Source organism: Castor canadensis, chromosome 2 (genome assembly GCF_047511655.1).
Source record: "Castor canadensis chromosome 2, mCasCan1.hap1v2, whole genome shotgun sequence".
Taxonomy (NCBI): Eukaryota; Metazoa; Chordata; class Mammalia; order Rodentia; family Castoridae; genus Castor; species Castor canadensis.
The window spans coordinates 167057631-167084158 of record NC_133387.1 but is presented as its reverse complement, the minus strand read 5'-3'; the positions used below and the strand labels follow the sequence as shown (position 1 = coordinate 167084158).

Genomic DNA, 26528 nt, shown 5'->3' with positions numbered 1-26528 from the left:
AGGAATAGATATGTTAATAACCCTTTTTTATGCATGGAGAAATTAAAAGCATGATGATAATAATAATGCCACCAACACTGGTAAAGCTCTCTCTATATGACAAGCACTATTGCATATACTTTGTCATCATTTGAATAGAGGAAAAAGGCTTGGGGGAAGGTTAGGTGACCTGGTGAAGTACCACAATGAGTAGTCATTGTTGGAGCTGGAACTCAGTCATGGTTTGTCTGTTGTTAAAACCACGTGCTTAAGCCAGCACATCATGCACTTCCTCTGAGGCACAGAGTGCAGTGAGAAGACTGGTCAAGGCAAATCCCTAGTGGCTCCATATCCCTGGAAATAGTTTCTTAGTGGCAATTGGGAATAAACACAGAAACCAGTGAAGAACTCATTCATGAGAATTTTAATGAACACTGATCTGCATCTTATTGTACATAAGAACATTTTATGCATTCGTATATTTGCAAGAACTTCCTTTGTAAAAGATTTTTAGCTCTCATCTCACACACATAGTGAAAGATCTGTATTAAATCGTGGTGCTTGGACTTTCACCAGTGTAATCCAGATGGACAAATTACTGTGTTTCTTTAAAAAGCCTTGGAGATGGGCTAAACTGTTTTCAATCTGGGAAAGATACCTCATTTATACTTTAATATTTAATGCTCCAGGGGTTATTTGTATACATTACTGCGTCTGAAAATAATATCTAACAGACGGTGTGCATCAGCGTAAGAATAGTGGTCCTTAACGCTTGGACTTTTCCTCCCACACTTAATTTACCAGTTTCTAATTAGAATTAAGTTCAAATATAAATAAAGGCCAAGAATTTTCAATTAGTGTAGTGCAGAGTGGCATTTAAAAATATGATCAGGCTTTCTTCATGTTGCCACTAAAACCAGAATACTTTTAACAAGAACCCTGTTGTTTTTCTCAAGTAGTATGGGTTGAATCATTTGAAGCCTGGAATTTTTTTAAAATTCAAAGCTTCCATTCTACTGCTGAAGAAGATACTTTGAAGGTTCTAAACTGTACTCACTCTTTTGACAGAAACTAAAGTGGAATTTCTGTATGCTAAGCTCTGAGTCAGAATTTTGATAGCCCTCCCATTGCAGGGAAATAAAATGTAATGTAAGTACATCTAGGGCTTTACCACATTAGGATGTATGCCTGTGTTTTTGGAGTAAATATAATATGCTTCAAGTATTGAGCCTGCTTTGATTATCCTTACTAGTTGCTCTCTTGCTCTCTTGACACTTTTTTTTTGGTGCTGGGGATTGAACCCAGGGTTTTACTCATGCTGTACAGCTGTCTACCACTGACCTCCCCCCCCCAACAAGCAACTTTATTTTGAACTGATTTAAATAAAAGTTGCAAAGATACTGCAGATACTTCTATTAATGTTAACAGTTTACATAACCCACAAAGCAGTTATCAAAACCAGAAGATTTGCATTGGCACAGTTTATGCAAATAATTGCTTCAGTTTTTCTTTTCCTGTTTCAGATTTCTGTCCAGGCTCCCATATTCCATTTATTTCATTACTGTTTAGTCTTTTCCAATCAGTAACAGTTTCTCTTTTTTTCCTAATCAGTATTATGTTGTTGCTGATAAAGTTCACAACAGTGTCTGATGGGAATCTTCAGGGAGACACTTTGTGTATGTTAAGAACAGGATTTAATTTACCTTGTTCAGTTAAGCAAATCTTTGGTGCAGTGTTTGTGGGCAAAGATTTAAGTCGTTAAATAACTTATGAATCATGAAATATCATTTAGTACTTGAACAAACAAGAATGAAAATGGTATATAGGCTTTTCACATTTTTAATATTGTCATTTTACTGACTTTTTCTTTAAAAAGGCCTTTGAGTTAAGAGTTATGTCTTTTGTGGACAATAGCCTACAAGTGGTAACTACATGCTGCAAATGCCTGCTACATTCTGTTTATTAGGAGTAGAACTGTGTTGACTTGTCTTTGCAGGGTGGCCCTTTCTATCTGAGGAAACATGATTCTCCTGGTGGTAGGACAAAACCCTGCCCTTTGGAAGATGGGCTGGTGGAGTGGCTCAAGTGGTAGAGTGCCTGCCTAGCAATCATGAAGCTGAGTTCAAACCTCAGTTTGAACAACAACAAAAAACCCTGGGGTTTGATCCGGGATAGTAGCTTTAGTGAGGAAAGAAATAACTGAGCTCTCGTGCTAGCTTTGGGGTGGGAGAGCTACATTGGTCCTGAGCAGCTCTGCAAAAACAGGTAAGGCTTAGGTGGCGCCAGGAGCTACAACTCTGGAAGTGATGATTAAAGGACCTGAAATATCGTAGGTTCAGATTTAGATTTATTATATTTACATATTTATTGCTTTAAGCCATTTCAGAGTTTCAACTAAGTTATTAGAAGCACTTTTTTACCAATTTGAATTTCTGTCCTTAGATAGCTAAACTCTTCCCTGAGCCAAATTAATAAAATGGAATTTCTTATTAAGAATGAATTATTAAGTAAAGTGGAAGCACTGGCTAGGAGAGTAATTGATGGTTTGTTTTCAAAGCCTTAAAAGTGCTGTACTGTGCATAGATCACAAGGACCTCCTTAAGTGCCAACACATGGAGCGTTAATTTTCTTTCATAGAGGATTCCAGGTTCACAGGATATCAGAAGTGCTGACTTGGCAGTGAAATCCCATTTGTAACATGTTAGATTAGGAAACAGGATTGATTTATATGTTGATGTAATGGATCGAGGCACATGTGTGCGGAAGAAAATGGAGAGCGCATTAAATAAGAACATTTCAAAGTAAAGAAGTACAAACATTATAGAAAAAAATGATCCTATCACACACTAGGTAAGGTTGGGTATGTTTGATTAGTTTATCTTGAAGCCTGGCCCACAGAGGCTTTTTATATTTCAGATACCTTCTTGAGAGTCTCATGACCACAAGGATTAATCTTTCTGAACCCAGAAGTGAATCACCATAGCCTATTAGCTGTCTGGATTGATTCCAGTTACTCTCCTTTTTCTTGGTGGGAACTGATGTGAGGATCTGTTGCTGCTTTGCTCCTCTTCCTGTTGCTTTAACCTCTGGTATTTTAGATTCTCTTTAGGGAAGGTAATGTTGACCATCTCAGCACGGAGATCAAATGCACTTACACTGATGTATTGACCTCCGTGGTTGACCCATAAACTGAGCATTTATACAGTAGGAACTCTTGTGGTCTTGTAGCCAACAACCATAATGAGTAACATGTGGAACATAATCTTTGGTGCTGATAAATGGCTGCTTGCACTAAAATTGACCATTCCAAGGCTGTGGCTTGGTGAGCTTACCTAACTAATAGACTGTTTCTTACCTGTGTTGATTTTTGGGATTTAAGGGGTGAAATACTCCTCTCCCCCATCCTATTTGCTTAGTAAATATTTGTTAATGTATACTATTTGTTAATGTATACAAGGCCACAGAGTTGAGAAAACATTGCTCAGAATTTTTCAGATTTAACTATGATAGTACATTTGTAGTGGATTTAGGAAATATGTTCCTTCTGACCTGTCCATTTGACTTTCTCTTTTTTTTGTTTTTTTTTATCATGTCTTCTTAGATTTTTTTGTTGTTGGGGATTGAACCCAGGGCCTCATGCATGCTAGGCAAATGCTGTTCCACTGAACTACGTCCCAGCCCTGTATTTCTTTATTCATTTCTATCTGGGCTTTTGAAGTAGGAAGCAAAGAATAGGGGAAGAGCAAAGTGCCCCTGAGGTTTTTTTTGCCTTTATCACTATTTTCCTTTGTGTTATAATCCAAGAATCTAGCCACAACGATTAGATAAGGGTCTTGAAAAAAAGAGGCCTTTGGGTACAAATTTTGAGATTTTACTATGAAAATGAAACATGTTTGTCTTGTGCATCCTTTATATTTTTTAATAATTTGTTTGAATCACACACTATTAGATATTATTTATAAATGTGTGTTCCTTTCTCCAGGTATCTTTAAATGTTTTTCCTTCTTTAGAGGAGTCAGGAATTCACATCAGTCTCTATGTAGATCACATGCAGCTTTACTGAAGGCATAGGGTCTTTCTCCATTAACAAATGACTATGTAAAATTGATGTAGCGAGACTATAATCACCTTTAGTTAATAAAGGTGTTACTTATTTGTTGGATTTAATTGAGGTGTTTTCCAGCAACAGTTTCATTCTAAGTTAACTCTCTGTGACACAAGTGTTTCTTCTTCCTTCTCTTGAACTAGTAGAAAACAGGCTGATTTTAATAGGCTCCATTCTATTTTATTAGTAGTTATTGATGTTTATTTCTTACTATGTCTGACTTATAAATAATAGTTTATAGATGTATAGGAAAAAACTATGACGTATAGGGTTTGGTATACTCTGATTCCAGGGATCTCTACAGGACACCTGAACACTAGATGCACAGATACTTGTGCTCTTCCAGGGCACAGTGTTTTGTAAGAACCTTACCACTCTTGCTCCTAAATGCTATTTCTTGTCTAGAATTTCTCAGCTGTTAATAGTTAATATTGGGTCACAAAACGAGGATACTGACCAACGAACAACTTTACGGAATAGTTGATTATTTCCACCCAATATAACATAAAATTGTCCCGAAATCTTCCTCCCACCATCACCTCTCTTTTTTTTCTTTGTTGTTTTTCCTCTCCTCTCTCCAGATGGGGTCTCGTTTTATTGCCCACACTGGCCCCAAACTCCTGGATTCACATGACCCTCCCGCCTCAGCCTCCAAATTGGGTGAGAGCATATTTCTCTGCACCTGGCTCACGAAATCCCTTTCTGTGTTTTGTTTCCATGAAGGATGCCACCATATACTGTCTATTGCAAACTGAGACAGCCACCTTTGTCTTACTGAGATAATCCACTTAAAAAGAAAGATTGATCTTGGCTCCCAGTTTTGGAAGTTTCAGTTCATTGAGGTTCAGTTTGGCTGTGTCTTTTGGGTGGACCTGTGGTGAACACGACAGGGGAGTGCATGGCACTTCAAACTGTTTACCTCATGGTGGCCAGGAAGCAAAGAGGATGAGGAAAGGGGATTGAGATCCCAATAACTTCTCCAAGGGCATGACCCTTTTCTTCCCCAGTGGACTTTTCCATTAGGCCCTACTTCCCAGTAATGCCACAGGGAACATTGAAGATCCAAACTATCACACAAGCCAAACTGGACTTTCCTCTTTCTCTTTATTCATATCTGATCTGTCATCGAGTCTTGCCCTTTTTTTTCTCTTATCTCTTGAATCTCTCTCTACCACACCATCATAGCCTAAGCTGCCATTATCCTTCTCTTGGATGGAGTACTTCCAGCTTCCTGAGCCATTTCCCGGTGCATATTCTTACAGCCTTTCAGTCCATTCTTTACCTTGAGACCAGAAGAAACATCAGAGCTACATCTTGAACATAGTAACTTTGTGTTTAAAATCTCTAACATTCCAGTGATAGAGACTGAGATTCTTTTGGTCTACAAACTGTCTAGACTTGTCTCTGCTTCTCCATCCTTTCTCTACCTCACTGTCTACATTCTGTCATCACGATTGCCCAAAGCTCTGAGCAAGCCCTCAGGAGGCTTCCTTGATCATCTGCCTAACTTGGCATTAGACTGAAAGAATGGAACCAAGACACTGGTTACCCTTGTGTCCTAAGCATATATAGCACGTTGCTTTGCAAAATATTTTTTCATTAAAAAGTTTTCATTATATGAATGAATTAATTAAAATATTGGAATGTTAGCCATTCTCTACTTTGATTTGGTATGTGAAGGAAGGAATAGATTTGCTTGTATCAAGATACATGGCAGTCAGGCTATAGGTTCTTGATTAGAAGAATGCAAGATGAGGAATAGAGGTTAGATTTCCAGTTAACCTTTAACTTGTCCGAAGGTCATTTTTTAATTCTGGCCCACCTACTGGGATAAGAATTTGTTTATGATGACACAAATAGTTGATAAAGATTATTGGCTGATGAGTTCTGTCACAGCCATTGAATGACTGTCATTCTGCCAGCTTGTTTGGAATAAACCTGGAATTTTTTCCCTTTGGTAGGCTCTTGCAGCCAATGCTGGAACAGGATTTGCTGTTGCTGAGCCTCAAATTGCAATGCTTTGTGGAAAGTTAAATATGCATGTGAACATTCAGACTGGGAAATGGGAACCTGACCCAACAGGCACCAAGAGCTGTTTTGGGACAAAAGAAGAAGTTCTTCAATACTGTCAGGAGGTAAGATTATTGCCAGGGTTGGGTCTGTTTACCTTGGGAGTAGATATTCTGTCATTCTTTTCTTTTGATCCAAGACCAAGATGCTAATAACTGGTATCCCAGGCCTTTTGTTTCTAAATGTATAGTGTAATTGAGATCTCCCAAAGGGTTGGCCTATTTGTGCTGTGAGCTCTCAGTTCCAGAAGGAATACTACAGAAGCTTGACAAGTGGTGTAGAATCCCAGCCTGATTCTTTTGTTTTCCCATCTGTCTTGGGAAGATGGAAAGCAAAATATGTCATGTGTATTTTACTTGCTGATAGAAAGCCACCAGTATTATAAATGGCCATGTCATGACTGATTGAACTTACCTTTTGGTTCAAGAACAAAAGAATATATTTTTAACTTCTTATCAAGATTAACATATAGGATCAGGGGTGAAGTATTATTCTATAATTTCATTAACATATACTCCCATAGACTTGTCTCTTAAATGTTTTAGTTCACAAACTCAGCAACTTACACATACCCAGTAAGCAACATTGATACCTAGTCAGATTTGTTTGGGTTGAAATCCTTCTTTAACTTGTCTTTAAATACAGATTCTTTTTAAAAATAAAATGCATGAAAGCAATTAGAAAACTACCCCTGTCAAGAATCTTGACATCTGCAATTAGAACCAGGGATTGCAGAGTAGAGCTTCAGGTTTATGTAGGATAAGGGTGGAGGGGCTGAGTAAACTTGCGTAATTATCCTTAATTGAAAGTGATTGTCTTCCTGCAGGTTGATTTATTTTGTGTGGGCATTTTCTTTAACAGATGTATCCAGGTCTACAGATCACAAATGTGATGGAAGCAAACCAGCCAGTCAATATTGACAGTTGGTGCCGAAGGGACAAAAAACAATGCAAGAGTCACATTGTTATACCTTTCAAGTGTCTTGGTGAGTGTTCTTGGTTGCTTTTCAGAAAGTGCCCCTCCCCCCTTACATTTATTTAATTTTCTGTGGCTCAGTGATGTATCTATATCTGTTAAGATGAATTTATTGGGAGACTATCTCCTGTTGGTGATAAACTCCTTAGTGTTACTAACTCTGACTCTTTCATTGTGGATGTCCTTCTGTCTTGGATGATGAGCTTTTTCTGGGGGTACTGAGTAGAAGTTTTGCCTTCAGAGCACTCCAGCTTTGCTTCCCATTAATAGTTTGAAATTAATGCTGACAGAGACAGTAAAGAAGGGGTACTAAAGAAAGCAGCCCATGGCTAGAGGAGTAGCTCAAGTGGCAGAGTGCCTGCCTAGCAAATGCAAGGCCAAAGGTTTAAACCCCAGTTTCACCAAAAAAAAAAAAAAGAACGCCCAAGGAAGAGGGTCTTCTCTTTCCCATAGTTCATCCTACACCCATTTGCACTGTTAGACCAGACTGCTGGCAGTGTTCCGGGAGGAAGAAAAGTGACTCAGCAGCATGTGGACAGGTGCCAGGGCCAGATGCTATGGGATCTGCTATTCCGAGGAGCTTGGGGCTTAACCAGGTGTTACAACTCCATTGCTAGTGTTAACATTTGGAGCCTGCTTGAATAAAACTGTGACAGTGTATTACTCAAATAGGGTTGTTGCTTAATGAATGTAGTCATCTTAACTATTCCTTGGCCAACATACCTGAATTGTACTCACATGTCTGCAGTCTGGGTGATTCAGGAACAGATTTTGTCAGAGATGTTTAAAATGGCAAAACAATCAATTTTAGATGATCTATGATAGCATTAATACAGATAAAGCATTAATGTAGACATCCTGAGTAGTTCTGTAGATATAATTTGAGCCATTAACTAAACTTATTCCCATCTCTTTCTGCATTAAAACCTTCCTTAAACTAGACAACAGCAAAATGGAATGTTACTTTTTTAGTTTCACCTATAGTACGGAAGGAGGTGGCTGCATAACGGGAAGAAACTAGCATGTGAAGAACAGAATTTAAAATCTACAGCAATTAACTTTGCTTTAAAAGCATTTGGGAGGGGGAAGGGACATTTGTATGCTTAACACTAGTACCTTCAAATTGAGCATCTTTCAGTCATGTGAAACTTGTTGAAAATTGTGTATGATGTGGTTTAAGGCTGATTTTTCACTTCCATTTGACTCTGAAAATCTGAAGTTTCCTTATTCTCTATAAAATTCTCAAACTGCAAATGAAACAATTTTTTTGTGGGGGCAAGGGCACTGCTATGGATTGAACCCAGGGCCTTAGCATGCCAGTTTTCTACTACTGAGCTACAGCCTCAGAGCAAGAGATTATTTTTGAACATTTTTAGACAATAGATAGAAAGACAGAAAGTACTTGAAATAGCTTCTTTTGCATCCATCCTCCTAATACTTTGCAGCCTAACCTTCCTCTTCCTATTTGTTCTTGTTGCTTGTTAGCTCTTCTATGCACATGAACATTTGAATGAGACCTGGGAGATCCCTGTGATTCTTCTGTTATCCTATATCTGCTCACATTTTCAAGTCAGCCTGATTTGTACCTCTTAAATATGGCTTATATCCACAATTCACAAACTGTGAATGATTCACAAACTGCACATAGGCACCCTAGGGTGATAGAGCAAACTCTAAGGGTATCATATGCAAGGGGAACCTTGTAACATCTATCAAATGTACAAACTACTAGCTGGAAAGTGTTCAGAATTTCAGAATTTTGTACCTTTCAGTGACCTTATACCTTTATCAAGCTGTGTTTTCAGTGATTCCTGTGATAAAAGCAAATATCCCATGAAAATCCATGTAGAAAAAGGAATGAGCATCATAATGTTGAGTTTGATTGCAGTGTGGAGAGAGTTAAGCATGCGGTAAGGTGACAGACCACAAATATTAAGTAGTTGTTAGACTTAACTATTTAGGGTTTTAAAGTTTTTTGGCTTAGGGGTGTTAGGAAAACATTACTGAAACATTCTGGGTGTTGAGATTCAAGAAAATTTGTGGATCTCTGGTTTGTATCTTCTTTCATCAGGTTCCCACTGCTGTAGTTCAACCTTTTGTCCCTTGTCTAGCCTGTAACAGCAGCCTCCATGCATGTCTCTCAGTTCTGTTGTCCCATCTATTCCCCTTGGTGATCTAAGGTGAAGATCAATTTAGGTCTCTCCTGTGTATAAAATGGTTTAGTATCTCTTCTTTACCCAAAAAGTCATGTTAAGCTCCTTAACCTGGCTTAAAAACTCCACAGTCTAATGACTCTTGTTTAGCCCTGCCCTGTTACCTACCATTCTCTGCTCCGTGCTTCACACTCCATCGGCATCAAACTCCTTGGGTTTGTCTCTATTTTTTTTTGATTTATGCATTTTTGAGAGCAATACAACAAAAGTTTACATTGTATTAGGAATTGTGTGATGTCAACTTGTGTTACTGTTGATAATTTTTATTAGCTGGCTAAGATGTCGTCTACATTTGTTTATTGTATTATGCACTCACTGTCTAGTGGAGATACCTTTATTCTGGTTCCTGTGTCCTTTTAACATGTCTCTATCATTCTTTTTAAGGATTTGATTTCTGGTTTAAAAAAACAAAAAAAAATCCAGGTCCGTCCTGTATTTCCCCTATTCCACCTATGGAATTGGTATTTGGAAACCAAGATCTGGTTGTTAGGTGTGCTTACTCCTGCCTAGGATATTACTGCTTCTAGGCCCACTCAGTAAGCTGAGCTAATAAACATGTATATATTACATCTACAGGCACAAATCTGCATTTCCATATTTGACTCTGTTATTCTGAAGGGAATTTGGGCAACTCTAAAAAGGCTTTAAAACATGGAAGGCTGCCATGGCCCTGCTGGAGTGAGGTAGTATGAAAGGAAAACTGACTCTCAGGGAGTTTATACAGGTTGGAAAGAAATCATAACTGCAGCTAATCTGAAGTCAGTGTAGGTTAGGTTTTGCTGTATTGTCCCATTCAGTAGCAAAAGCAGTATAGCTTTATGTAGTAATTTAGAAAATTATGGCAATTATATTGTATTATAAGTAGTTAAGTTGAAGATTTTAAAGTGAGACCAAACCATTTTCAGTGTTCTGTAAAACTGACAGCTACCGATCTGCCCAGATAAGTTTTCCCCATAGAAGCATCTGATAATTGGACAAAACATAGCAATGAAATGATAGAACAGATGCTAAGATTGAAATGTGTTTCCTCTTTCAGTTTACTTTTTGGGGAAGAGTTTACTTATCAATAAAAGAAGTTTGGGGGTTGGCAGAGTGTCTCAAGCAATAAGAGCACCTGCCTAGCAAGCATGAGGTCCTGAGTTCAAACCCCAGTGCTACCAAAACATAAATAAATGCAGTGAGGACAGGTAATAAAAATAGTGATTTCCAATTTATCATTTAGTTAACCATGATTAACATTTTGGTACATATGTGAGACTATTTTAACTTAGGATACATGTGGAAATGTATATACTTAAAATTTTTTTCTAAATTTCTTTTTCTAAATGGGATCATACTACATAATTCTTTTTAAAGTTGACATCGGGCATATATTATGTTGCTACTGTTAGGGGTACACTCGTCTTGGAATAAGAGACAAACCTTTTTTTTTTTTTTTGGGGGTACTGGGGCTTGAACTCAGGGCCTTCACCTTGAGCTACTCCGCCAGCCCTATTTTTGTGAAGGGTTTTTCCAGATAGGGTCTTGTGAACTATTTGCCCAAGCTGGCTTTGAACTCATCTCTGACTCCTGAGTATCCAGGATTACAGGTGGGAGTCATTGGTGCCCTGCTCAAACTTAACCGTAAGAAGTTAACCAGCTTGAAGGACAGGGTTTAGGGGTATGGGGTATGTTTATTGCTTTAATTTGTTGAATGATTTTTAAAAGTTATCAAACCATCATGGAAAACTCATGGTAAATAGAGACATACACTGTATTTTTCATGACCCCATGGGTGCTCTGTTGTATGTAGGTCCTATCATCTAACTGATTCCCTCTTAATGGATATTTAAGTTAATTTCTTTATGTTAGTGACACTATAACACATGTCTTTGTTTACTTGCTTTTTTACTTCCTTAGAGTATATTTTTAGAATTGGAATTTTTAAAACATTGTCTTTTTATTTATTTATGTATTTATTTAGACAGTACAGTTCACTTCTAAACACTTCAGCTTGCTTCTAAGAGCAACAGCAATGGTGATACAATTATACTTTAGAAATTTCCTGACATGTTCAAATAGGTGCCTATATAGCTTTCTTTTAAAGAGGATCACACATTGTATTTGATCTAAAACAGTTCCTCAGTCTTTCTTTTTTTTTAATCTTTAATGACAGTATTTTTTAAGAGTCCAGGACATTACTATTTACAATGGTTAGATTCAAATGATACATTTTGGCAGAAATACTTCATAGGTGATATTGACCTGTGGTTCCTAGAACATTGCATGTGTCAGTTTGTCTGGTATCAGTGATGTTAACTTGGTCCCCTGGTTAGGGTAGTTTTGCCAGAGTTTCCCATTGTAAAGGCACCCTTGCTCCTTTGAAGTTAATCATTTATTGATGATTCTTACCAGAATCAATTTCAGTGTCAGTTTGTCTAAAGTAAGATTCATCTATACTTCGTAGAGCGCTCAGTTTTAATTTACTGAGCATTTTGTTATTGGAACAAGTGTGGGCCCAAATAGGGAAGTCAGAGGCTAGGAATATTGTTCATGTGAGCTCAGAGGTCATGAGGAGTATATTTCAGGTAGTCATGGAGGGGGATTCGCTTCATGTCTCCCCAGTTGTGTGATGCTATAGCCCCTGCAAGGAAGTGTACTCAGGGAAACATTAGGAAAGTTCCTGACTGGTGTCTCTGATGGAATGGTAAGGTTCTTGTGGTGCCTACATCTACTTAAGAACATTTGAAGCTGCTCTATATGCCTGACTATGTAATTGTCATGATAATCTAGTGAAGGTTGTTTTTGCCTTGAGTCATAATTGAATATGCTTCTGACATGGATTCTTTTTTTCTAGTGGGGGAATTTGTAAGTGATGTTCTTCTAGTTCCAGAAAAATGTCAGTTTTTCCACAAAGAGAGGATGGATGTGTGCGAGAATCACCAACACTGGCACATTGTAGTCAAAGAGGTAAGAGAATGGATGGGAAGAAGTCAAGTGTTGCATATATTGGAAGAGAAGATGACATTGGTCTTCAAACCTCACCATGCCTTTCACTTATTTTATTTAATTCTGTTTTTTGGGGTAGATGTTTTCCTAGGGAAGTACAGCACAGATAGTCCAGCTCCTAAAGTTAAAGCTATTATGGCACTGGGGTTAAGAGGTAGCACAGTTGTTTAGCATGTGCAAGGCTCTGGGTTCCATTCCTAGTATTATTGAAAAGAAAGGAAGGAGGGAGGAAGAAAAGAATGAAAAGGAGGGAAGGAAGAAAGGAAATGAAACTTTAGTGACTTTTCTCACTTCATTTGGGCTGGGGTGCTCAGTAATGGAGTGTTTGCTTAAGTGTGTGTAATGGCCTGGGTTTGGACTTGAGCAGGATAAAGAAAAAGATAATAGAGGCAGTTGAACAAGAGTACTGTATGCTGTCTCAGGGCTCCCAAGAAAGCATCCTGGACTCTAAGGACCATGTAAATAATAGCCAACTCTTGAAAACCTGGACCTGGACTTGCAGACTGACAGGCGTGGGTGTCATTTCATTCTTACAGTAGTAGAAATTAGCACTGATCACATTTAACTGGTGTTGACAATTACCAGAAAAAACTTCTTAATTTTTTTTTTTTTAAGTTTGGGCTTTCAATGTTTTTGGCTTAGGTGATGTTTTAAGAAAAATTTATAAATCTTCTTAAATAATAGCATCATAACTTTTTGTCAGAAAAGTTGTGTGTCCATAAGAAAAAGCATAACTTAGTGATTTAATAAGGGTTTCTTTTGGATAAAACTAGGAATCAGAGAGTCTTTGGATTATGTTCTGATGTAGGCTGTGGGTTTCTTTAGGCATGTCTGACTCAGGGAATGACCTTATATAGCTACGGCATGCTGCTACCCTGTGGAGTAGACCAGTTCCATGGCACTGAATATGTGTGCTGCCCTCAGACAAAGATTATTGATTCTGTTGACTCTACTGTGTCTAAAGAAGAGGAGGAAGAGGAGGAAGAGGATGATGAAGAGGAAGACTATGATAATTATAAAAGGTAAATGCTTGTCATAAACTTTGAAATAATTTTTCCTATTTGTTAGCCCATCTATGAAAATGGCTGTTAGTTTCTCACTGCTGAAACAATGTGGACAACTCCACATTGTGATGCTGGAGTCAATTAAGGCTGCATTTTATTCTGCCATACCTGATCACATGAGAACGTGTGACTTTTGTGTCTCTATTGTTCAGGGCCACATTATTTTCTGCAGGTTAATGCAGTCTGCTCACTAACTCTTCCCTTTTGCTGATGTAACTGGGCTGAGGGCCTTAGTGGCACAGTATATGTTAGTTGAGCTTATTTCCTGTCTCTGTTTTTGTGTTTCAGAATGGGCAGTCGTAGTTTTGTGCATAGGAACTGGCGTTAACCTTCTTTCTTTCTTTCTTTTTAAATTGTGACTTTCAGTGAATTTCCTACTGAAACAGATTTGGAAGACTTCACAGAAGCAACTGTAGACGGTGATGATGATGATGATGATGATGACGACGACGACGATGACAATGATGATGAAGGGGAGGAGGTGGTGGAAGACCGCGATTATTACTATGACACTTTTAAAGGAGATGACTACAATGAGGAGAACCCAACTGAACCCAGCAGCGAGGGCAGTATTTCAGATAAGGAAATTGCTCACGATGTTAAAGGTAACCTAGTGCAAAGCCATGGCTTAAAAATTCACTTGGTTCTTAAATACTTAGAATTTGTACTACATTCATCATTCATCACAGGTAAGTGTTAGAAGGAAAGGCTTTGTGCTGAAGGAGAATCCAGCTCTCCAGGGCAGTGGTGGAGCCCTTGTAGCAGTGAGCAGGGAGGCACGTCCAGGAGACATGCAGATTTGAACCAGAGAAACAGTTTGTATTATAAGGATTTAATTAAACAATAAAAGACAACATAGTCCTCCCTTCAGCAGGATTCTTCCACATCCAGTCTGAACTGCTCTCTCCTCCCAAGGGGAGCTCCTCTCTTCAGTACTACTTAAGCGCCAGCTTTCTAGAATGGAATAACTTTCTCTCAGTTTTTTTCCCCCCTTGATTGTATTCTAGTCTATATTCCAGGTGTTTGTAGCTAGTAGGGCAAAATTGAACGATCCTGTCAATCAAAAAAGGAAAAGGTTGTGATAGTTGCAGAGCCATTTACACATAGCCTCTCCTGATAGTATATTTCAAGCCAATTAAGATGACGATTTGAAGAATTATTTAGGGCCCAACCAAGAGGAAACTATTTAACCTGTATAGAAATTTATGGTTCACCTTGGAGAACTTGAAAAATGGGAAGGCTAATTCTTACCGGGTGCACAGTCTTTGCTAGGGGTATCACCACTTAAAATGAGCTTTCCACTTGCAGTTGACTCCTTTGGTCTTTGAAACCACCAAAATAGCCAAATCAGGCAACTTTCTCTACTGCACAGATCAGAAATGTGAGGAGCCATGAGACAAGGAATTCCTTTATGTCAACCTATGTTATCAAGCTAGACTTGATGCCAAAAAAAATAGTAATAATTGTTGCTAAATGTCTTCATCACATGGAAAGTGACTGTCCACAGAACGCCTGACCTGTGTTGGTGAGTTAGGTTAGCCAGAGCCTTCAGGTCCAGTTGTTCCTGCCATGGCCAGCCTGTATCACTGTGAAGCATTTGAAGCACTGCCTCTGCCCTGCTGATACTCTGACCATTTTTACACAGCTGTCTGCTCCCAGGAGGCGATGACGGGGCCCTGCCGGGCTGTGATGCCTCGTTGGTACTTCGACCTCTCCAAGGGAAAGTGCGTGCGCTTTATATATGGCGGCTGCGGCGGCAACAGGAACAATTTTGAGTCTGAGGATTATTGTATGGCTGTGTGTAAAGCGATGAGTAAGTCCCGCCTTGTGCTGGCCCTGTGCAGCAGCGCTGTCCTGTCCAGCGTTCTGTCTCTCCCGGCTGTCCTTGTGACTACATCTGTGTCGTGTTTCCACCGACTCAGGTGTTTGCTGTCAGTCGTTTCCCCTCATCTTTGTGCTTTTAGACTGAGGCTTTGCTTTCCTGTTGGCAGTTGTGAGCTCAGTTTTCGTGTCCCGTGCATCCTGTGTGTCTGCTGATGGTTGTTGGTGGTAGTGTGTTTGGTGATAGTGTGTGCCTTTCCTGGTGCAGTGGGTAGCCTAGTCCAGGGTCTTTTCTGATTGGCCTCGGGGTCTGAAGGCTACAAGGGTACCTCAGTATCTGTTGGGAAGGCAGCTGAGCCCTGGGCTGTCTGGTCAAAAGACACCAAAGGGTAACAAGATAGCCATGAGTTCTGTACATGCTCATGGCCCAGACGTTATCTCTTCTTTGACCTACCTTGTCACTGACCCCTGTGCTACAAAACCTGTCAGAACACTCAACTCTTGGAAGGAGTGACAATAGTTTACTTATGGGATTCCAGAATTGAAATATGCACTCTGAGGAGGAGCTCTGCAGTCTCCAAGATGTCATGACTGTTTCTCCAGTATTTGGCAACACTGAATCACACAGGAATTTAGGAAGTGAGGGAATTGGAGTTTGTGTGTTGTTTTGGTCTCAGAAAGTGCATTGCTTCCATTGAGATGGGTGTATGTTAAACATATGTGAGAAAAGAACTTTTCCTTTTTTTCATGGTTACTTCTTTCCTTTTAAAGACCCTGTCTGTCTTACCTTGCATTAATAACCATGTGTTAAGAAAATCCTTAGGTCAAGCATTTTTCCTTGGTTCTTGCTCTGGAATTCATCAAAATAATGAGTTGCTTCCTGTTTCTGATATTTGCTTTTTTGGGTTTTGACTATAGCTTCTGATAGCTTTTCATTCAGGTACCTTCTTCCTTCTTCAAAAGAGGTTTAAAATCTTAATCTAATATGGCACGATTTCAGTCTTCCACTCCAGCTTCTCCACCAGGGAAATGCTGTTTTTATTTGATGGATTTGAAAAGGTAAAAGAGAATTTGGTGCATTATCTTTATTTGTTCAGGAAAGATTTAGAGATAGATATTATTGTGATATTTACTACTTTGTAAAGGTACTCAAACTAATTATCAACAAAAAACTGTTCTGAGTTGAAGCTTGAGGAATTGGGGCCCTTTAAAGAAACCACATCTCTACCCAGGAATCAGCTACATCGTGCTTTGAGACACGGTGAATGGCAGTTCTGTAAAATGGTTTCCTTTGACATAGGGGAGATTGCTGAGGAGAAGCATTGTGTTTAGGTATTTGCAGGGACCCTGGCTGGAGGGCTGGATTGTGTAGAAGCATCATGTTTCCAGTGGTCACATTTGTGTTCCTCTTTAAAAGGTACTGGGGCCAGTGGATGTGATGTGCTGGCTTCATGAGCTGTTGTGATTCTACTCTGAGCTCTTCTTGGCTTTTGAAGTAATACTCTAGGCTTGCTGTCCTGTTCCTCTTTTGTTCCCAGGGAATATGGAAGCACATTGTGTTTTGTATTACTGTCCATCCAGAGATATGCACTGTCCATAGCACATGAAGGTTCATGCTGCAGACGTGTTGCTGATGACCATGTGCATACTGGCACAGATGATCTTGAAACTCTCCCTCTCCAAACATTGAGTCTCTTGGGGAATGTGATTTGCTAAGCAATAGATACTGATTCAAGTAATCTGGAAGTTAGATATCGAGATCCTTTTAAACTTATGTATGACTCAAATATTCTTCACGAAGTTTTAGTTTTTAGGTTTATTAAATAAAAAGGAACAAAGAAAAGATGTTCTGATAGAAAAACTTTGGAGTGGCTGGCTAATTTCTAGCCATATTCATAGTTACACAATTGTTCAGTGTATTACAATTATGTCATTCTGAAAATTAGGTGAATTTGTTTCTGAATTTAACAGTAGTTGGATTTTGGTGTTTGTGCTCTACTTGGCTCCAAAATTACGTCATTACGAACTAAGCAAGTTACACATCATTTCTCCTCAGTTTGGGAAATCTCCAGTGAATTAGGCTTATAAGTATTTCCACGAGCGGTCCATAGGTATTTGAGAGTCTTAAGTAGACTTGGCCTCTCCTCAGTCCTTTCCCTTTGGAGGATAAACTCCACTGTATTCATACTGGCCTGGGGCCCATAAGAACTTATGCCTGATCAACAGTGAGGTGCGGGGTGTCATTTCCAGTGGACTTGTGCTCTCAAACCTTTCCAGATCCCTTTGTCAGTGTTATGAATCAAATAAGCCCTAGGTACCTTTACATCAGTGGAAGGTGTCCTTGTCAAGTGTAGAGACTTAGGTCCCCCCTTCCAATTAGTCCTGTTGTTGGAGGTGGGTATACAACTCTTTCAGTGATGCTAAAAACTCCTAATTATATAGCTAGAGGGGGGTGTGTGTGTGTGGGGCTCAAGTGGTAGAGTGCCTAGCAAGCACAAGGGCCTGAGTTCACGCCCCAGTACCAACAAAAAAGAAAACACACACACACACACACACACACACACACACACACACACACACACACATGTATATACATACACACATATACACAGAAAGAGGGAGGGGTTTGGACTTTCTCTATCCAGCCTGTATGTAAAGAATGCTCAATTGAACCAGTTCCTAAAGTAAGTTAAAACCTAAAGATTGCTGTAAGAGAGAAAGGGACTTGAGTAATAAGTTACTTAAAAAGTGGAGATTTTTGTGGAAGTGCCTCTACACTTCGTTAATTTCAGTCCTGGTCACTGTTTAGATTCCATAAGTGACAAACAGTAAGGTAGCTGTATTTTACACTTTCAGGTTTTAAGTACTGAAGGGAAAGTGTAGAAGTAGCTTATCTCTTTTTTTACCCTGCCTGCTGTCCTCAGTAGATGCCTCCTGGGTGCGGAAGATACCAAGGGGTTGAGCTATCAATAAATGCTGCATTAGCATGGACAGACACGGTTGATGGATATGATACAGAGAAGATTGCCCACTGTAATCCAACAAAGTGAAGCCTTGGCAGGCAGCAGCACCCTACCCTTTTGTTTAGCCACAAGACAAATTGAGTCCATCCTGCAGGGCCTGAGCTTGGTTTTCTTCCTAGAGTGTTGTGTAGCTTTAACAGTGTGCCTGACTCCCAAAGAGAATTCCTCTGTAATTTTATTTCAGTTCCCCCAACTCCTCTGCCAACCAATGATGTTGATGTGTATTTCGAGACTTCAGCAGATGATAACGAGCATGCTCGCTTCCAGAAGGCTAAGGAACAGCTGGAAATTCGGCACCGCAACCGAATGGACAGGGTAATCTTGCCGACTTCTTTATCTACATAGTGCTTGGCATTAACTAGCATGGTTATTTGTGGTGTCAGATCAAACCCAGGGCATGCTAGGCAAGCACTCTGAGTCATGTTTTTTTATGGTTGAAGAAAGCGACACATCTCCCTAGACTGTCATGCTAAATGTATAAAAGTTGAGTTTTGAGAGTATCAGTGGAGCTTCCTTCTGAGTGGGTGAGTCCTTTCCCACCCCATCTCTGTGATGCTGTAATTATGTTGTCACATTAGAAATTGCTGAGCAGAAACTATTTTCACTTGTTACTCTTCTGTTTTTTTAATTTTATAAATTTAAAAATTTTTTAAAGAAGTAAACTTTATGTCACTTCTACAAATAGAAGACTAGTATCATTTGCCATGAAACTAAGATAACTAAAAATAGATTAGATGAAGACAAACATGTATCAGTACATTGTAGCTGTATACTATTGGATTGGAAGGTTCTAAATATCAGGGACTTTTCATTTCTTAAAAAGGTTCTAAGTGTAGAGCAGCAGGTACCAAGAGTACAACCTCTTCCTGAACTCACTCAAGATTAAAAGGAGGTTGTCGTAGGAATGCCTTGTTAGGTCTGAGCTGACCCAAGCATCTGCACATCACCTGTGCTGGGATTATCCTTTGGGAAGTGCTCATTTCATTTTTTCTTCATCAGTTCTGAGAAATAGGCATTAATCTCAGTTTTTTGCCAAGGAGACTAAGGCACAGAGACCCAAGCAACTTGCCCAAGGTTATATAACAAAGAGGTCATGGAATAGAGACTTTTTCTAGAGCTAGCTTGAGGCCTAGAATCTTCTGAGTAACACCCTTGAGCTCCTAAGGGATCATATGATTCGGTTTCCTTTTGCACAGTTTCCGATCTTGGATTCAGCGCCTGGCAATATTTTTAGAAAATGAGGAAGTTGTTTCAGAAGATTATTCTGGTGTTTTTGACCTTTGTTCTAGGTAAAGAAGGAATGGGAAGAGGCAGAGCTTCAAGCTAAGAACCTCCCCAAAGCAGAGAGACAGACCCTTATTCAGGTAAGATGCTTTTCCCGGGGACAAAGCATCCAGCTGACCAATTGAAAATACAGTCAGAGCCAAACTCACAGAGAATTTGAATTTGACACCTCCTTTTAGCCAAGGGCTTAAGTTACAAGGAAGTTGTAACTGACCTATTTTTCTTTTTCACCTCTAGTATTGCTCACCTATGGTAGAAGGAAACCAAACCCTCTTCCCAGAGCATACCTAATTCATGCCAGGAAGTAACCTTAGCTCAGCTGCTGTCTGTTAATTCTGCTTTCCTAGCAAAAAGTCCTCTCTCGTCTTTGTTGTTGGACTGTGACTTGTTTTTCTAACATACTGAATTTTTTTATGAGGGGTGACAGAACAAACTATAAGTCAAAATGCAGAAAGCAAAGATCTCTAATACAAGTTCATCTCTTAGTAAAAAATTGAACCTTAAAATCATAGCAACAAAGTACATTTCACTTCCATAGAAGACTTACTAGTATCAGGGATGGCAATTTTATAAGACTGATTGGGCTTTGAAAACCTGATTACATTTATTTATTTATTTATTTTTGTTGACATTTCAGCCCAGGGGTCACACACACTAAGCTTGTGCACTGCTTCTGAGCTATATCCCTAACCCCTCATTACATTTTAATTCAGTTTGTATTTAACTGAATTCTTCCTTGTGATACTGTTTTTTTAGAGGGCCTTTACTTTATCAGTCACTTAGAAAATCTAGTTTTGTTTCCTATACAAGCCAGTGTGTCTTATGCAGGGAAATGTATTTGAACAGCCTTGAGCTGGACCTGTAAGCCTAGCCAGACAGCTCACAGACAGCTTGCCCTTCACAACTTAATTTGTTGTTATTTTCAGTATTGGTGTTTGAACTCAGGACCTTGCACTTGCTAGACAAGCACTTTATCACTTTGAGCCATTCCTTCAGTCCTTTTGTTTTTTTATTTATTTTTTCTTTTGCTTTCTTAGTTTGATTTTCAGATATAGTCTCATACTAACTCTTCCCAGACTGGTCTCAAACTGTATTCTCCTATCTTTACTTCCTGAGTAGCTTGGACCACAGGCATTTTTGAGAATGGGGTGGGTCTGGATAACTTTTGTGTGGGCTGACCTATTTCTACCACGATCTCTCTGCCTCCAGAGTAACTGAGACCCTTCACAACTTTAACAGGTATTATTCAGCATAACCTATGACATAACTGGATTACGCTTCAAAATATATCTTCTGTTGGTCACTTGGTTTCAGGGGTTGGAAGCTGGCACCTTCCTATAACACAAAAAAGGCAATATTTCTTTTACTGTAGTACACATTGAAAAACCAGATATTGGGCTTACAGCAGTATTAATTTCAATTAAGGAAATGTTAAAGAGTCCCTTTAACAATGAACTTGATTTTTTAGGTAAGAAAGTATAAAGCATACCTTGATCCTACCCTGGCTTTACTCTCTGAAACTTCTACTGTCTTGCGTAGACACAGGGCAATGAGAAGCACTGAAGTTTAAGAGTGCTTGCTTACACTTCCTCCATGTGCCATAAGTTACGTATTGTTCCTTCTTTCATAGCATTTCCAGGCTATGGTTAAAGCTTTGGAGAAGGAAGCAGCCAGTGAGAAGCAGCAGCTCGTAGAAACTCACTTGGCTCGAGTGGAAGCCATGCTGAATGACCGCCGACGGATGGCTCTGGAGAATTACCTAGCTGCCCTGCAGTCTGACCCACCTCGGGTGAGTTGTAGTCAGATCCAAGTCATTGATTAGTTATATTCTCAGTTGCCAGCCCTGAAGCCGTATACTTAATGTAATCCCAATGAATGGCATACAGGTTGGTAAAAATTACATTTTTATGACATGTTTTTTGGTGGTTCCAGGGTTTGAACTCAGGGCCTCACACTTGCTAGGCAAGTACTCTACCTCTTGAGCCACACTCCTAGCCATGACAAGTTTTGCAAAATTGAAGGTGTAAGGAACATAGACTAGGAAAGAAAAGATGCTGTATTCTAGTACCTACATGTATGAGCTTAGCATTACATTATTTCATGCTTGTATATGCCATTTGTGATGTGCAAGTGTTTTATACTAGGAAAGCATAACCTCAGGGTACTGGCTGGGAATTAATACAATTCTTGAATTTTCTGTGATGTCCTTAGTTTCAAAGAATGAAAACAACATTTGAAGAAAAGGGAAAGTAATTTATATTGAAACTCTTGTGAGTGGTCTCAACCTTTTCCTTAGCCCTTCACTCTACCCTGCCTTTCTTTGGGGGAATGGAAAGTAGAGGATGGGAGAATATTTGTGCCCTCTTTGAGTAAACTAGTGAAGTCTTCTCTTTGGGGCAACAAAGGCACCTTGGTGGTATTCAGGTGTCAGAGACCAAGCCAGGAAAGAAGTCAGATGGGAGGATGGTGGTGAGCTAGAGAGTCTGGAGAATATTATTTGTTAGGGAGCTAATGTAACATTGGAACTTAGTTCTTGGTATTTTACCCAGAAATATAGTTTGTTTCTTGGCAAGCTAAAAAAAAAAAAACTTTCAGAGCTACATCTTTCTTTTTTGTCAGTTCTGGTGTTTAAACTCAGGACCTTGCACTTGCTAGGCAGGTGCTCTACCACTTGAGCCACATTTCCAGTCCTTTTTTACTCTAGTTATTTTTCAGGTAGGGTCTCATGTTTTTGCCCAGGGCCAACCTCAGACCATGATCCTTCTACCTACAATCTTCCATGTAGTTGGTAACAGGTGTGCACCACAATTGCCTGGCTTATTGAGATGGGGTCTTGCCAACTTTTTGCCAGATCTGGCTTTGAACTGTGAGCCCCTGTTCTCCCCGACCATGCCCAGCCTTACAGCTTTCATTCTTGTGCCTAGGTAGGTTTTACATTCTTGAATGAACTTTTTAAGCTTTTGTTTTCCTTAACTATTTTGAATTCTCTACTCTCTGGTAACACAACCATTCTCTCTTGCAGCCCCATCGAATTCTCCAAGCCTTGCGTCGTTATGTCCGTGCTGAGAATAAAGATCGCCTACATACCATTCGTCATTACCAACATGTGTTGGCTGTTGATCCAGAAAAAGCAGCACAGATGAAATCCCAGGTACACTAGACCCAAATTACTGCCTCGAGTGTTTCTAGTGGGGCGAATGCCTGAATTGATGATAGGACAGCACTGCTGTTTGTGCTTCTTATTAGTTTTTAGAAGGTAGTTTTTGATTTCCCCAAGATGGTATGAATTGGTTGCAATTTTTAAAATACCTTTTCCATACTTTATAGTAACTACTTTGTATTTAAAGTTTCTGAAAATTTAGACATGTGATTATATTGAAGAGATAAGTTAATTTCTAAATCAATTTTTATGTCAGTTTATTTTAATTTAGAATGTCACCAGAATCAATATTTGAAACCTTTTTCTAGGCATCTATATCGAGCAGATCTTTAAAATTGTTGGGCTGGAAGTGTAGCTTGCCAGCATGTGTAAACCCCTGGGTTTAACTCCAGTACTGCAATGCAAAACAAAAATGGTTTCTTCCTGTTTTATACATTATAGTTCTTGTCTAGACAGACATGTTTACATTTCTAGGTTTTGTCCCTTGCTTGGTTCAGCTTTGTTCTTCAATCACCTGTACAGGTTTGTTTCTGGTTCCACTTTCATTTTGGCATTGTCCATCTGAGTTTTACTCTTCTCATGTATTCCTAGAAAATGAACTTGCCTACAGGACTGATAGCTTTGTTTTAAATCAAGAAGTCTAGCAGCTCAGCCTTTGTTAGTTTTCCTAGAAGGTCTTGCAATAACATACTGATAATATTTTATTTCCTTCCACATTTTACAATCTGATTTTACATTTACATGCTGATTATGAATGCCAGTTTACATGGGACATGCTTATATAACATGGGAGGTACTTATACAACATGGGTCCTAAACTCATTGTCCTAGAAACTCACTCTCCCAACTTCTTGTGGCCACATGTTATAATCTTAAGATAATTTTCCAGAGGTCTTACGAATATTGGAGCCAAGTTTTGCTCCATTTATTGGGCAGATGTTTATGTGTCACAGTCTCCTTGCCAAATTCCATAGCAGCATCTGATGACGGAGAATTGAGTCTCTTGAGTACCATTGAGCTGCTTGCAAACTGTTACAAAATTATTGTTATGGTGGTGGTTGTTTGCAGTACTGGAGATTGAACCCAGGGCCTTGTGCCTGCTAGGCAAACACTTAGCCATTGAGCTACATTCCCAGCCCTAAAATTAATCTTATTAATGTAAGATGAATTATTTTCCTTAAATGTACAGAGTTTACATTAGAAGTTGGATGTTGGGGGAATAAAAGAACTTAGGCTCTCGAAGTATGGGAAATGGAAAGGGAATGATTCTGAGGCCCCAGTAGGCATTGGTGTAGGTTGCAGTTAGGTAAGGTTTGCTTCATGCTGGATGGAGTAGAAGAGAGGGAAAGGAATCCTTGAGTACCTCTGAAAAGATGGGGAAAAATGGATATTGTTGGGTTAGTTAGGCCTGTCGGGTCTACTTGATTAAAAAACAAAAACAAAACCTTATTTCCCAAGCTTCTAAGAAATTATATTGTATTTTACCAAAAAATATCCTGTTTTGTGTGGTGATAATAGCAGGGGAGACTTTGGTTGTTGGGTGAATGGGTGGGTGGGTGGGTGGATGGATGGGTGGGTGGGTGGGTATTGTTTGTGGTGCTGGAGTTCAAGCCCAGGGCTTCATGCTTGGTAGGAAAGTGCAACACGTCCTTGCCCTGACTAAGGATCCGTTATTAGTGGATCCCTGTAAGCAAGACTGAGATGTCACACCACGTAAAATGGGAAGTAGAACTCACCCATAATAGAAATCTTTGGGGAGACCCATCTCTCCTGTGATCTGTTTGCTGACTGCCTCTAATTCTAGGAGAGCAGGGCCATTGAACTGCACTGACCTTTTGCCTGTTTCCTATTGTTATTTGAACACTAGAAAGACTTAAGATACTCTACCAATTGTAGGTTGAGTACCCCTTACATAAAATGAGACCAGAAGTATTTCTGATTGGGGATTTCTTTTATTTTATTTTACTTTTTTTGATTTTGGAATATTTACTATATCCATAATGAAATACACTGGGATGGGACACAACAGGAAGTTCATTTCTTTCATGTGCAACTTTAAACACAGCCTGAAAGTATTATTATTATTTTTTTTTTTTTGGCAATACTGGGGTTTGAACTCAGCGTTTTGCACTTGCTAGGCAGGCACTCTACCACTTGAGCAACTCCACCAGCCTTTTTTTGAGTTGGGTATTTTCAGGATAGGGTTTCAAGAACTATTTTCCTGCGCTGGCCTTGAATTGTGATTCTCCTGATCTCAGTCTCCTGAGTAGACAGGATTATAGGGGTGAGCCACCAGTGCTGTCCCCGAAAGTAATTTTATGGAATATTTTAGCTTACTTGTATTTTGACTGTGACCTTCCCATGAATTCAGACATGCAGTTTTCCACTGTGGCATCATGTCAGCATCATGTGTTTCAGATTTTGGAGCATTTCTGATTTTGGAGTAGAGGTACTCAACCTATATACCTTTTAAAATATTTGCTTGCCTGGGTGTAAGTGATATGGTGTGTTTTTGCACCCCCTCATGTATGTAGCTCAAGGGTTACTATAAAGACATTATATTTATTCAGTCTTTTTTTTTGTGGTCCTGGGAGTTTGAACTCAGGGCCTCATACTTGCTAGGCAGGCACTCTACCACTTGAGCCACTCCACCAGCCCCTATAAAGATAGTAATTTCCACTATTCCATCCTGTGGTTTTTGTCCTCCCCTGGGTATGTGAAGCACCCTCTCTAACATGGTTCCTTAATTCATCGAAGGAAGTAAAATAGTATCAACACATGCTGAGACAGTGGGTAGTACCATTACATTTTTCCCCAAGGCAGTCACTCTTCTGCTTTTCCATCAGTGTACTTGATTGATAGAATGGCAAATATAAAATTAGGTTGCTTTCATCTTTGCTTTTAAAGGTCAGAGGTGTATCAATCTACAGTAAAAGCACCTTAACATTTAACTTTGTTTTTCATTTTGACCCTTCACATTAATGGCTTTGAATACACACAATCCATTGGCTTCGAGCACCCCCTTTAGGAGAAGCTCAGTGACTGCTAGTCACCAGGCAGGGATGGCTTGGTATACTGCCAATGTGAACTGCAAGAACATGCTTGACTGTGTCACTGGGGCAGATCACCTTTCAGTTCCACCCTGACTAAATACTCTTGGGTGAATAACCTTGGAGCTTTTGCCTTCAGAAGAGGTAGTGAGCGATACAGTAGATAAGTCTTCCTTTAATAGTCATAAAATCAGGTTTATTTGCACCTCAGCATGATTTTTTTAAAGAATAGTAATTTTGTTAAATAGGAATAAACTAATTCTGTTGTTCACAAGACATACTCATTTTAAGCAGTTTCTTCACTAAGCAAAATCCATAAATGGTTGAATGGTCCTATCTTCCCATGAAGTTACTTTTCTGCTAGTGATTTTGATCTGTTTTTATCCTTATTTAATCTTACCAGGGGTAAGAACTAAGTATTGTTGTCAGTAATTGGCCTTGTGTGAATATCAAACCAGTAACTGCCTAGTGAACTTTTTGTTTTGTGTGACTAGGGCTTGAACTCAGGGCTTCCTGCTTGCAAAGCAGGTACTCTACTGCTTGAGCCATACCTCCAGTCCATTTTTGCTCTGGTTATTTCAGAATCTCACAAACTCTTTGCTTGGGCTGGTCTTGAACGTCAGTTCTCTCCATCTCAACCTCCCAAGTAGCGAAGATTACAGATATGAGCCACAGATGGCTGACTGAGCATTTTTTAAAATAAAATTTCTTTTGCCTTGGCACTTTCTCTATAAATAAATCTCACATCATCCATTATATGCTGTTCAAACACGTTCTTATACTTAAGTGGTCAGTA

At 39.3% G+C, this 26528-nt stretch overlaps 1 protein-coding gene across 4 annotated transcripts in view; it reads left to right on the top strand.

The window, feature by feature from the left end:
• Positions 1 to 26528, top strand: part of Aplp2 (amyloid beta precursor like protein 2) — a 57278-nt gene that overhangs the window by 19096 nt on the left and 11654 nt on the right. For 2 of the 4 annotated variants that reach the window (XM_020166972.2, XM_020166974.2), the window contains exons 2-11: positions 6046 to 6219; positions 7016 to 7139; positions 12179 to 12291; positions 13156 to 13352; positions 13761 to 13999; positions 15040 to 15207; positions 18423 to 18553; positions 19528 to 19602; positions 21153 to 21311; positions 22545 to 22673. In XM_020166972.2, coding sequence (XP_020022561.1) covers positions 6046 to 6219; positions 7016 to 7139; positions 12179 to 12291; positions 13156 to 13352; positions 13761 to 13999; positions 15040 to 15207; positions 18423 to 18553; positions 19528 to 19602; positions 21153 to 21311; positions 22545 to 22673 — 1509 coding nt within the window. The remainder of the gene's footprint in view (positions 1 to 6045; positions 6220 to 7015; positions 7140 to 12178; positions 12292 to 13155; positions 13353 to 13760; positions 14000 to 15039; positions 15208 to 18422; positions 18554 to 19527; positions 19603 to 21152; positions 21312 to 22544; positions 22674 to 26528) is intronic. The other 2 variants (XM_020166975.2, XM_020166976.2) reach the window with 1 other exon arrangement.